This window comes from Spea bombifrons, chromosome 9, assembly GCF_027358695.1.
Source record: "Spea bombifrons isolate aSpeBom1 chromosome 9, aSpeBom1.2.pri, whole genome shotgun sequence".
NCBI lineage: Eukaryota > Metazoa > Chordata > Amphibia > Anura > Pelobatidae > Spea > Spea bombifrons.
In genome coordinates this window covers 18,708,184-18,721,685 of record NC_071095.1, presented here as the reverse complement: position 1 = coordinate 18,721,685, position 13,502 = coordinate 18,708,184, and the positions used below count along the sequence as shown (strand labels likewise).

General features: G+C 42.1%; 1 protein-coding gene across 1 annotated transcript; it reads left to right on the top strand.

Annotated features, from left to right (window-relative positions):
* The first annotated feature begins 274 nt into the window (after positions 1–274).
* Positions 275–12,842, top strand: LOC128504312 (uncharacterized). Its single transcript, XM_053474347.1, has 8 exons — positions 275–395; positions 1,829–2,908; positions 4,033–4,107; positions 5,076–5,261; positions 7,098–7,210; positions 10,370–10,588; positions 12,165–12,324; positions 12,720–12,842. Exons 2-8 carry the CDS (start codon positions 1,844–1,846, stop codon positions 12,840–12,842), a joined length of 1,941 nt encoding a protein of 646 aa, XP_053330322.1. The 5' UTR covers positions 275–395; positions 1,829–1,843.
* The last annotated feature ends 660 nt before the right edge of the window (positions 12,843–13,502 follow it).

Here is a 13,502-nt window from a genome sequence, read left to right as displayed (position 1 = left end):
GTCTTTTAATAGTTAAGTGAAGCCCTCCGCCCCTTTCCTCTCACGCTGTTTGCTGGGTATGGGTGTGATACAATGTAATGTGTTTATAAACAGTCTACAAATCCAGGTAAACAAAACATTGTTCTTCTAAATCATAGTGAGGCGAAAGTCCCGCCCACAGTCCCGCCTGTAACCACACCCACAACAGCGTCCAGTTTCTAGGCAACGCAGTGCAGGCTCTCGTGACACATTGTTAATCTGTTCCCTAGGTCACCGCGTGTAGTTGTGGCTAACAGCTGGTGCTTCTTTTACCAGGTGCTGACGTTTGGGTCGCGCTGGCTTGTTATATCGGTTGCTAAGCAACGGCGGAGCACCGGTCTGGAGTATGTGACGGAGGGGCAACCGGAACCGGAGAAGTAGGTGGGATTCGGGGAGGGGGCTTGTTTTAAAATCTTTAATCTGTATTCACGCCGCTATTACACCGGGTTAAAGGAGGAGGGAGGCACTTTGCGCAGTCAGTGACAATTTTGGCTTGTGTAAATGGGGCATTCCCAGGAGTAGGGGGTTAGGGCAATGCATTTAAAATATGGTAAAGCCCTAAATAATAGAAATGACGTCATGGTCTGTTAATGAGCTGCAGAATAAGAAATGCAAAGATCGAAATAAAGTTTTTCAGTGTATTGTCTCAACGTTCAAATGGTCTAAGAGTGACGCCTTTCTTTGGAGGTGTGGCCATGGGAGGGGCATTAGAAGAATATTGTATTTTAGTTACATGAGTTTGTTGATAAACACACTTTCTAATGTTTTTATACACAACATTACTGTGGTGCCTGGGGCTGTAGAACCCTGTGATACTCTCATACCCAGCAAATATTCTGAGATAACAGAAACCAGGCACATCAGGGGAGGAAAAAGCCATAGCAAGGGCCAACAGAGGGACTGTCCCTCTAAATAGGGTCTTTTGGGAGGTATGTGTTGTGCAGTGGTGTCGTTTACCTGACAAAAGTGCTACGGAATCTGCTGGCGCTATATAAATGTAATATTACAGGTGATACAATATGAAATGTAACTGTGATATTAATGAAAAGTAGGAACCAAAGTTATATGTTGGCTTAAATATAGGGCGTGTAAAGCAAACCCAGGCTTACAACCCGGAAACCCTGTAAGCGTGGCAGACATGATTGATATAAAGCCCTGTTATAAACTTTATTTTGCTGTCGCGAAGGACTTGGTTTCATATACGTGTGACAAGTAGCCTTAGGTTTTTTACACAACTTCCCGTGGAGATATGATAAGTAAGAATAGAACGCCGAGGGTCCCAAATACTACCGTGTTATAGCAACAGTGACTTAGAATGGGACCGGAAGTCGTTAAAATACCCACCCGTGGAGCCCAGGTATACATACTTATAGACTGTTGGCTGTACAGCCAACCCTGGGTGTAGTTGGTCCGCTTGTACCAAATACATAGGCAATTCCGAAAGTCTCCGAACTTGGATTTAAGGAAATTCTTCTCTCCTTTCTTTAAGAATCGAGGAAAAAGATGGGCATCTATCTCAGGGATAAAGCTATTAGAAATAATTCACAAACAGTGAAATAAGATTGACCCGCTAAATTGAGAAATCTGTGACTGGAATTAATGTGGGATGAACAGGATTATCCCGCCGGGGCGACTTTCTCCGGGATGATAAGCAGTAACTGCGAAGCGAAATTAGATTTAACAGGGCATTAAATTGCCTATTTAAGAAGCATCTACTGGTAGATTATTTCCAAATACCGAGTCATGCTTCTGAAAAATGAACAGCAGCGCCGGTGGAAAAAGCTAATGCGCTTGTTAATTTATTATACAGGCAACGGCTGACGAGATGTCAGGCAGAAGGGGCAATTTGCATATTAGACTCAATCACGCCGAAGAGTCCAGAATCAAAAAAGAGCTGGAAAGATTGCTTAAACACCCACAAAGGGATTTCGGACATGCCACGGCGGACTCCAGACCCGGCAGCTATTCACCCAAGTCCCATTCAGACCAGATCGAGACATTCTCAGGGATCACAAATAATTATTCCACCCAACAGTCCGTGCCAGACCCTCCTGATTATCGGGATGCTAACGTTTCTGACCATGTAGATGAGAAACCCGATGTGAAAGCTAGGACATCAACACAAAGTTCAAGAGCATCCCACAGAAATACTATACAAGAGTCCAGAGGTCACACCGAGTCTCAGGCCAACCAGTCATATATTCATCTCAAAACTGTTGGCCTTGACAGTCACCCAAAAGGGACAGCTATTGCGTCAGCGGTCGGAACAACCAAATGTATCTCGGTGTATCCACGTCCAGAACCTCCATCAAAGCCAAGAAGTTACATCCAACAGATGTCTAAGCCACGTATTTCTACAAAGCCAATGGCGGATAAGAAGGGAAAAAAATCAAAGCCACTAAGTGTTAAACCATCTAAGGGCAAGACTCCAGTTGATGTCGGAACCCACTTTAGGTCTTCTCCAGACAGTAATGCCACCAGTTCTTCTTCAGATTCGGATTCAGAGGACAGCGACAGCTCCAACAGTATTAGGAACAGCACAAAACGTAAGAAACCCGTATTGAAAAAGGACCACAACTTGTCCAGATCCAAGAAAGAACAATTAGTAAAGAAAGGAAACTCTACCCACCTCACCCCAGATATGCCTGGAACAGATCTACTGTCTGTTGTTACCGAGACCCCACTGACGCTTTCCCAAGGGGCAGAACTCAAACAAGAACCCAAAGAAGGAAAGAGCATTCACCTGGCGTCGCCTACAAAGGCCGCAGCTAGGTCAGTGGATGAAATAATAGCTTCTCTAAGGTCTCCTCAAGTAAATTCCGCATCTGACCTGATGATAAAACTGCTAATGGAGAGCGTGCTGGGCGTAGACTATAACATCACGTTTGGGGTGAGTCAAATTCTGTTAGCTCTACTGTTTGAGGGGGGGGGAAAGCCCATCATAAATTCGTTTTCACAATATGCTGGTGTCTCTCCCCATTCTATAATCTCTCTTCCTTCTTCATGCCACGTATCTGGAGCCTTTCCATTACAATTATACGTCTTCTCCTCCGTATACAGGCACATTTTCTTTAGCATACATGTTTTTTGAGCAATAGTCAACCAGTCCATTGAAAAGTTTGCACACGTGACCATTTTCCATGTTTTTTTTTTATTGTCTGAATACTATGTGGTGATTCGATAGAGGATTGAGACGTCTCCCCCCTGAGCTGCTCGGCTCTGGTCTTTTCAAGCCAAGGGCACATTGTCGGCTTAGCATGACCTTGGCATGGATGCCTGGTGGCCAGGGCATTGGGACCGCCTATACATTCTTCCTCATGCCTATATATATATATATATATATATATATATATATATATATATATATACACAATAGACCCGCTTGTTTTGCATGTAATGTTACAGGCGGTACATTAAGATACAATATGAAATGTAACTGTGATATTAATCAAAAGTAGGAACCAAAGTGAAATGTCGGCTTAAATATTGGGGGTGGAAAACCCAGGATTACTCCTCGGAAACCCTGATCTAAAACTGTTTAGCGTGGCGGACATGATTGATATAGAACCCGTTCTAAACTTTATTTTGCTGTCGCAAAGGTCTTGGTTTCACATAAGTGTGACAAGTAGACTTAGAATGTGACCAGAAGTCATTAAAATACCCACCCGTGGTACCCAGGTATACATACTTGTAGACTGGCGGCCCTACAGCCAACTCTGGGTGTAGTTGGTCCGCTTGTACCAAATAGACAGACAATTCTGAATGCTTCCCCACCTCAAATGTAAGAGATATGTAATCCATATCTTACATACTGCCCGGGGAACCGTGACCCCTGCTTTTCATAGCAGATAAACTTGAATTATATTCAGAGTTTTAATTAATAACGACATTTATTTGCATTGCATTTTGTTTATCGTCCGCTTACAGGTAAGTCTCGTGTACCCTTTTTGCTGTATTTTTTTAAAACATTTATTTATATATAAAAAATAAATCGTAATGAATTATCCTCTGCAGGAAGCTGTAGAAGAGAAAGCGGAAAAAGAGTCGGAAAAGAAGCCTCCGTCTACAGAGCCCGCTCCCCCGCAGCAGGTGTCGTCACTTTGTCTACGCAGCACATGCTTACTGCAGCACATGCTTACTGCACCACATTTAGGGGTTTCGGAGGGGAAATGTTAGAACGATAGGTCACAATCTAAAAGTAGAGGTTCATGGGAGATTTACTTTACTGAGAGGATGCTAGATAAGTGGAGCAACTTCCCTGCAGAGGTGGTAGAGACTAATACAGGGAGGGAATTTAAACATGCTTGGGATAGACATTTGGCTCCTAAATCTAAGACAAGAACAACAACTGATTAAGGTCTCTACAAGGGTACACTATAAGGTGACCACGTGTCCCTGATTGCCCCGGACAGTCCCGCAATGGGACTTTAAGTCCTCAATCCGGGACAATGAGGGCCCACTACCAGCCATCTTTTCCACTTGTGAAGAGATTAAGATAATAATCCCCCACCACCACCATTATTCTCTTTGCTTCTGGTGGCTTTTGAGAAATGGTTGAGAAGGAAGGCCAGTTCAGGTCAGATGAGTAATTCGTTACGTGGGTTTTACCCAACATTCCACCAGAGCTCAGCTCCGCAGACGTAATCGTATCTCTATCTGTGAAATCAAATCTCTCCGTCACAGCCGCTATTGACAATGTTATTACAAGCAATAGATACAAGAATGTGGAAGGTTTCTCTATGATACAGGGACGTCGCTGATATTATTTATAAGAAGAAAAATAACAACAAAAAAAAACAATTTTAACCATAATCGTATGCACCAGGAATCTAAGACAAGACTAGGGACTGATTAAGGTTTGAAGTCTTACATCAGGATAAATGGCAGACATAACGGGCTGAATGGGTCGTGTCTGGCATCCAATTCTATGTATCGTTTCAATAAGAATTACAATAAGTCCTTCGAGAGAGGATGGAGATGGAATTCTGTCTGTTGTTGACGGCGAGCCCATACTGATGCCTTTCACTGAGCATTAATGACGGTTTCTTTATTTAAAGACCGTGGATGAGGCCGCCACGCAGACGGACAACAGTGTGTTGGAAGGATGCGCTTCTCCTCGTTTTAATAAAGATATTAAGGTCTTCATCGATGTGGACACCGCAGCCCAGGAGGAAAACGCTGCTGTCAAAGAGCTTCTGACGACAGAAGAGGAAGACAAATCAGATCTGAAAGCATCTTCCCAGGTATTATGCCGGCGTGACCCATGCCAAGATTTATACTCTGCTAATGCATTCTGCTTTATATAGTCGGTTTCTCGTACCGTACTTTGGCCAACATGGAGGACATGAGAAAGCTATTCAAGCTTTTTAAGGTATGTGGGGGTGTATGTGGGAGGCATGGATGTGGACCACCCCCAGTGCTGCCCTAGGCTGGACTTACAACTCCATCCTTATTTGTTATATGATGTCATATGCAAGCGCTCATCCTGTAAGCGCTATGGACCCAACGGGGTGGTCGTTCTCTGGTTTTGAAACATGGGGCTGCTGTCCCTCTGGACCTGCCATCCCGATATGGATACTTTTAATTGTTTGTGATTAATGACACTTTCTACATTCTTCTCAAAAATATATATATATATATATCTATTACACCGTTAAAACGTGAATTAAAGCAGGGATTTTTTGCCATGTATTGCTTATTCCTTTTTAAACAACTTTTCTATAAGTGTTTCATCTGTTACCCCATTTCTTAAACACCGAGGGATTAAAATTAAGCGTTGTATTATTTTGTATGTCTACTTTTCACTGTCAGGGATGATGCAGGTATTTTTTAAGTAACATATAACCCCCCCTCCCCGTATATAGCGATGTTCAGTAATTCTATACTTACTCCGATTGACACGTATTTTTCTAAATGAACTAGGATTAGCTGTTGGTTGGGTCTGATGCAATCCCTTTTATACGGTGACCTGCTTTTACACTGTAACACGTGTCACATTAGAAGACGTCCAATTTTCAGCATGCGTGAACCCAACATAAAAACATATGACGGGGTGAAAGCGGGGTGAAACTGGGTGATTGCTTAACCCTTTAGTGCCTATGTGCTGGTTAGTGCATTGTGTGTCATAGTGCAGAAAAGTGTGTGTATATATGTGTGTATATATATATATATATATGTGTGTGTGTGTGTGTGTGTGTGTGTGTGTGTGTATATATATATATATATATATATATATATATATATATATATATATATATATATACATGTTCTCTCAGTTGGGTCTATTTAAACCCATGAGTCTGTTGTCTGTATTTGTTTGTCTGTCCATTTATTATCTGCCTCAGATTGTTTTTTTATTCTTTGTAGATTCACCAGTTTTGCCAAGCTCAATTTATATATTTAAAGATTCATCTAATGATATAATGATAAGCAATACAAATAATAATACAAATGATAAACAATAATACTAATGATAAACAATAATACAAAGGATAAACAATAATACAAATGATGAACAATGCAAATGATAATAAACAATAATGCAAATGATGATAAACAATTCAAATGATAAACAATAATTCAAATGATGAACAATAATACAAAGGATAAACAATAATACAAAGGATAAACAATAATACAAATGATAAACAATAATACAAATGATAAACAATAATACAAATTATGATAAACAATAATACAAAGGATAAAAAATAATACAAATACATATTTCCTTTTTATTCTCCAGTCCTTCAGCTGCTTCCTCCTTTTGGTTCTTCATTAAGGCTTCCAGATATACTCCATTTAGATGATGAGAATTGATCAGGGCTAGGTTGATCTTATCTTATCCAGAAGGGACCATTCCGTGTTCATTGTAGGACAAGACACTTATTTGAGTATTTGTTGAGCTGACTAGGAATCTAATGGCCTTTGTGATTCTTGGCGACTGGCTGGCTGTGTTTGAATGCAGGGGCCGTGGCTCGAAATCACCAGGCGTTGACAGGACGGCTGTTTGGATTTTTACTGATTTGGAAAACTCTTGTTTTCTCTTGTTAACCCTTGAAACTTTTGTTTTTCTTCAGATCTCCATCTCAGACATCATTCATGTGAGAGGCGACGCAGCGCCACTGGCAAGACGGGAGAATGGAAAGATCCACCACCCTTCACTGCTGGCTACCTGGGAACCTAGAACCAAGTAATTAACAGGCTGATTGTCAGCGATATGGCACCAGGACCGTTCCCTGATACAGGGATTGTTAGTCACACTCTAATCGTTTTTACATTTTTGGTTATTTATTCTGCATTGTAAATTAGACATCGTAATAAAAATTGCTCCTGCCCCAAGTGTTTTTACATAGTACGCTCTTGAGTCCTCGCTTATTTGATTTCATTTACATGTTGGCGTTTGTAGTACCTTTCATGAGGGTCAGCGTATCATAGAGCAAAATATTATATTATAAGTTCCAGAACATAGTATTTGATGGCAGATCAGACCCATTCGGGAACTTTTCTGATGGAAGGACTCAGACCTTAATCAGTCTTTGGGCTTGTGTTACATTCAAGATAGCCTTATGCCTGTCCCACGTGTGCATCCATACTCCAGAGGGGCTGCTGGCCACCATGATCCCAGAATAGGGCGCTGCTCCTCTGGTTATTGGTTATTAAGACTGTCCCAGAGTTACAGTAACCTGTGACTCCAGGAGATATCAGGCAAGGCCATGTTATCGTTTGGTGCCATTGTACCTGCTCTTTCTTATATTTGTTTCATAGACCAGGTTTGCAGTAAGTTCAGCTTATAAGAAATTCAGTTGCAGGGGAACTGCCCAAATCTCACAGTTCAGTTAATACACCTAAAATAGGAAACCTAGATGTATTAGAGACTAAACTTTGTGCGTCTCCCATGAAAGCAGCCGTCTCAACTGTCCGGTTTTCAGGACCTACTTGACTTAACTTTCTCCTGTTCCGCGCTTAACGTTCCTCTTGGGTTGAGGAGGATGATAATAGCAGGCATTTTGAATCGGAGATCATACGCGAACGCTAATCTCTGCTAGTAGGGAGGAAAGTGTCAGGAAGCTAAAAGGTTACCGCGAATCCTTGTCTTATTGCTGCTATTCTTTATAACGGCAGGTTTGGGCCATCAGTGTCCTTATGGCTGGATTACAATTTAAGGCTAGCTTTGGGGGCTAAGTGGCTGCTGTCTACCAACTCTTGTTGGTTGGAAATCAACCGGTACGTTTTATTATGATTCCTGGCTCCGCTAGCCCCCTGTATCGTTGGAGCTCTAATTTGTTTACTGATCGATGATTAGCCGTACCCGATCACATTCACGAGCTGATGGGTTGCACTTTATGAAGTGCTTTCACTGCTCTAGATTGGCTCCATTTGATCGGTCTCATGTGTATCGGTCAAAATACCTTTTTGTAACTGCATATAAGAGATCTGGTTTTCTGAGGGTGTCACCTTGGCATTTTGTTTGACTTCAAGCATGTCCTTGCTTATCTACAGAACATGGAGCTCCTTAACACAGCTCAGATTATGTATTAGAACAAATAGCAGAAAGACACAAAGGCGGCACCCTCACTATAATAAATAGTTACTGTCAGATTATCAATAGCTTTTCCTCTCTGGCCGCACACACACACACAGCACCGCTTTCTGCCGTGCTTTAGACAGAGGTGGTTGGCCACACACAGCGTCTTCCCATTCAAAAAAATGATAAATAGCCGGAGCGAGGAGACGTGAGGCTATAAAAACACGCACCTTTTTACCCGCAATATCCCAAAAACAACTTGTTTCTGCTGAGAGACTTCTGGGAATGTTTGCCAACGAGGAAAGTGCTCGGAGCTGCTGTCAGGTCGGTCGTGCCGCATTGTGAGGGGCTCTTATTTAGAGAAAGGACTAAGGTGACAAGGTGACATCTCTCCTAAGGTCAGGGACACGTAATGCGCCGTAGTAAAAGCAGCAGGCACTAATGGAATGTTTGGGGGGCTGTAAACTCCATTCACCATTTAGTTTTACAGCTCTTTTTTTGTAGACCTTGTATATCTTTAATTGACCAGCCAGACAACCATAGTTGCTATCTTTAGTGGCTAGAAGGGCTAGAAGTTATGGTGGAAACATGTGATTATAGCTACAATTTGACTCATAAAATGTAGGTTTTAGCTTTTTACTTTGCGTACGTATTTACATTCATATTAACCTTCATGTTTGTGTTCTGTTTTGTTTGTCCCCAAATCTTTGTGAAGCACATAACTGTCCACCAACTTTGAACTATGCGTTATCAGCCAAACGTGTCCATATAGGGGCAGACTGGTCCATAGGGCACACTGGGATTTATGGTATAGGGGAGGGGGGAGAAGAGAGTGGCAGCAGAATGAGTGGGTAGAAAAACAGGACTGGTAGAAGGATCCATAAATGAGATTATAATGTGCATGTATGTGTCTATATATATATATATATATATATATATATATATATATTTATTTATTAGAAGATCCATTTTGAAGCCAAAATTCAGAATATTTGACTACAAAAACTAAAACATAATGATTTTGTTAAATGAACAATAACTAGAATGCCCTGTGTAGCGGTACCACCTTGGTTGGTGCTGTGAAAGAGCGTTGTCCTTAGAATGCTGGCATGTTCCTCAGAGTGTTAGGTGCAACGTTACTCTTGGATGCATAAATCATCGCGATAAAGAACCAATCAATTTTTAATACTTTATTGGGGATTGTCATGGTTTTCAGGGCATATAACATTTAGTACAGGAGAGACAGCACCCTTCTTTCTTTGTGCCGTTCATCCTAGTGTCTCCTCCGATGTCTTCTTGGAACCATCCATGGGACCTTATGACACTGTGACCCATTTCATTGTTTATTTGGATTAAGGAGACTACTCCCTTATCCATCTCACAATGTGGCCCCTGAACATGTATCCTTAATCTCTGCCCTACCAGTAGAACCAAAGTTGTCTGCCACCGATTTGAACTCTGACGCATTAAGATACAATTACTCTTTTCATTAGCCAAACACCAATGCCGAGGCCAGCAAAATGCCGAGGATAGCGATTTTAAAGAAACCCGTTCACAACTTGTTTTTCCGCTAATCCTCTTGATTTCAGCCCCAGTTTTAGTGGAGGAAGGAAAATGTATTTTCCATAATCTGTAGCTACACGTTGCGGTTGTCACAGATTCACATGTAAGAGCGTTCATAGCTTCACAGGAAACACTTGTAATTGAGTCGTTTTCTGTTACCCTTGTACTAAAAGGTATAGTAGATTTATTGATGCTCATGCCCCGGTCTTTAAATGTCACATGTAGGATTGCATACTATTTATTGGGAATATATATTTCCAGGCAGCACGGCGGGAAGACCATCCACCACTTCTGCACGGTTTCTCCGAGCTTTCTTCTACCCAGCTACCTGCAGCTGGCTTCACGCGTCCATCACACGGTGGACAGGACAGGCCACCACGTTTCCAGCGCGAACCACGACCTTCCCGTCACGGCACGAGAGGACCGTTTAATGAACGATTGGCCTAACGGTGAAGAAAAAGAAGGATCAGACGCAACTAGGTAGGGTTATCCACAAAATATTGTTGCAGCCAGTAGTGTAGAGAGACCATCTGGAGAAGATGCTTCTGTAACATTTATGGAACATGACATCTTTTTCCATGGTAGCCCAATAAAAGGTAGCAATGTCGACTAAAGACTCTGTAGCCAGTAGTATGAAACAGTTTACAAGGAGAACTGGAATAACAATAAAAACTAACTTGGTTTCTATAACTTTGTCGATGAATGAATGAACATGTGCTGCCTTTCACAACACAACTGGTGCTTTTGTCCAATGTCAGAATGGTGATCCATGAAACACAATTAAGTACAGAAGGGAAGTTTACATAAAAGCAGAAGAAATGTTAGAACAAGGGGTCACAATATCAGACTAGAAGGTCAGAAGGAAGTTTTACTAAGAGGGTGGTAGATTGGTGGAACAGCCTTGTGGCAGAAGTGTTTCTTCAGTGGATTTACACGTGCATGGGATAGGCATACGGCTCCTAAATCTAAGACGAGACCAACGGCTGATTAAGGTTTTGAGTCTTTACAGCATGAAAACAGGCAGACTAGACAGGCGAATGGGTCTTATCTGTCATCAAAGAAAAGAAACAAAGCAGGCGCATTGGCTTTTGTAATATTTTTTCATGCCTTTGGCCCAGAAATCATTTATATAATATCGTATAGTCTCTGCCTCTGCACCCCTTCCTCGTTTCGGTCCCCCATTCTGTTTTCAAGTGTTGTTTGGTACGCTTTCAGGGCCCTAGGCTCCTCCGTTGTCTCCGAAACCCTTTGCCGCGTCTCTTTTGCTAGCGTTAAGAAAAACACGCCAATCACCCTAAACGTGAGACCCTTCTGTGTGCATGCGCTGTCGCGAGGCAGATACGCCATTTGTACCCATTCGAGCGTTCAATCTGGATTATGATCCCGATTCTAGTGAATAGGTTTTTGCTTTCCAAAGAAGTCGTATCATGTTTTTATAAGATGCGTTGGCGTTCATTTATCGATTGAAGACAATGTTTAAATGAACAGTTTGAAAGAAAAGGTTCCAAGGCATTCCCATGTACGCGGGAATGGCATGCGCCGTGCGTGTATCCGGTGTCTTTCTGCCTTTAAATCAGCGAAGGGCACAGACCCGGCGGAGGTCCCCCTCGCATTCAGCGCGGTTTGTGTTTGGAGAAGACAGGTGTAATTGGTCGGACGCTCATTATCTCTCCTGTAGGAATGTGGCCTCTCTTAAGAAATCACTTATCCATGACGGCCCCTCCCGTGCACACAAAGACCCCCTTAAAGAAAGCGCGTGCAGGGGACGCTCGATTCTCAGCGTGCCAAGAACAGTCATCAATCTTTGGCCAGCTGGCCTGCGTGTCACCATTCAATGAGTGATGCGTGTTTGCTTTTGCCCGCCGCCGAATCCTTAGCGGGTTTAAAAGAAAAACTTCACGATAAAGTGAAAAAGCGCATCGATCAACTCAAAAGCCCCCCCAACCACAAAGCAACAATGATTTGGATACTTTCAGTAAAACTGAAGCTGGATGTGTGGCTGTCAATTCAGTGGTGACAAAGAAATTCTATAAATTGGGGGGGGGTTTTCTTGCAGGTTTCTGGAAGTGGGGCTTCCCGTCTCATCTGTACCGCTACAGAATCAGAGGGGTAGTGTGGTCTCCATGCCACCCCACAACGCCCGCAGCCTGGAGGAATGGCAGAAGATAGCTGAATACTATGTGGAAGGTCCACGAATGGAGCTTGTTGGGGAAAAGGTACAGAGGCTTTCATAATCTATATGTATATGGCATTGACACATTAGGTAGAGAATGTTCTATATAAACTAAATAAAGAGATGTAATATTTGTGGGGTCCTAACCCCATCATACACACAACACAACCTTTTACGGCCGACTGACCAACCACCTTCAGAAACACCTTGGAAACCGCTCAACAGGCTGGTTAAATGTTTAATAACATTAAGATTCAAAAGAGGAGCCCTAAAGAAAGCTCAATTGATTTTGTAGCCTTCCTAATGATATTTTGATGATATATTTGATGACAGTATAAGGAGACCCCTTTAAATCATAAGACATGCCTGGCCGGTTGATTTATTTAGATATCAGATTAATTGGCAGTGGATTTGCGGTTTCCATTCTTATATCCGCAGGTATTGCTGAAATCCGACAATCTGAAGATGTTTTGGGCCCCTGCACCCCCCAAGTTTTCAGCGCCTCGATCACAAATTCAGAAATTATTGTTTGAAAAATATGAGGTAACAGAATCCTTATAAAATGAGAGTGATATCCGCGTCTAGATTATGTGGCACCAGTGGCAATTTATTTAAAGGGACACTCCAGCCATCGTATGCATTTAATGTTAAAGATAGCTGATGTTCCTTTAAGTTTTCATGCTGTCTCTTTTGCAAATGCATGGGGGGGGGGTCTTCATAATGCCCATGTTTTTGAAGGATAAGGGTTGGAGGTGGGCCAAACAATACCTTGTACATGATATACCTACCGGCAATTAACTCCAGCCCTGGATCGGGGAATGCTGCATGAAGAATGCATATTATAGTACTCATAGATTCATTCTTCTATAGTAGCAGGGTCAGGGTCATTAGAGATCTTTGGCGCGTTTAAATAGCACATGGTCTTCCTAACAAAACACACCTAGTGAAAAGATACGGGAGACATGTTGGGAACATAAAAAGCGGTGCCACAACTAGCATGAAATAGTTATTTCCAAAATGTCTGTTTCACTAGAGCCCCAAATACCAACTATTTCCACCAAATTAGTAACTGATACAGGTACTTCTGCTCCTCCTGACTCGTTGAAATGTGAAACGAGAAACTTGGCACATGTAGAGCCAAGAATGTCCACAAGAGGCCACAGTCGTCTTAAACATGAACATTTACAAAGTATTTCATCTACTAATAGACTAATATACACA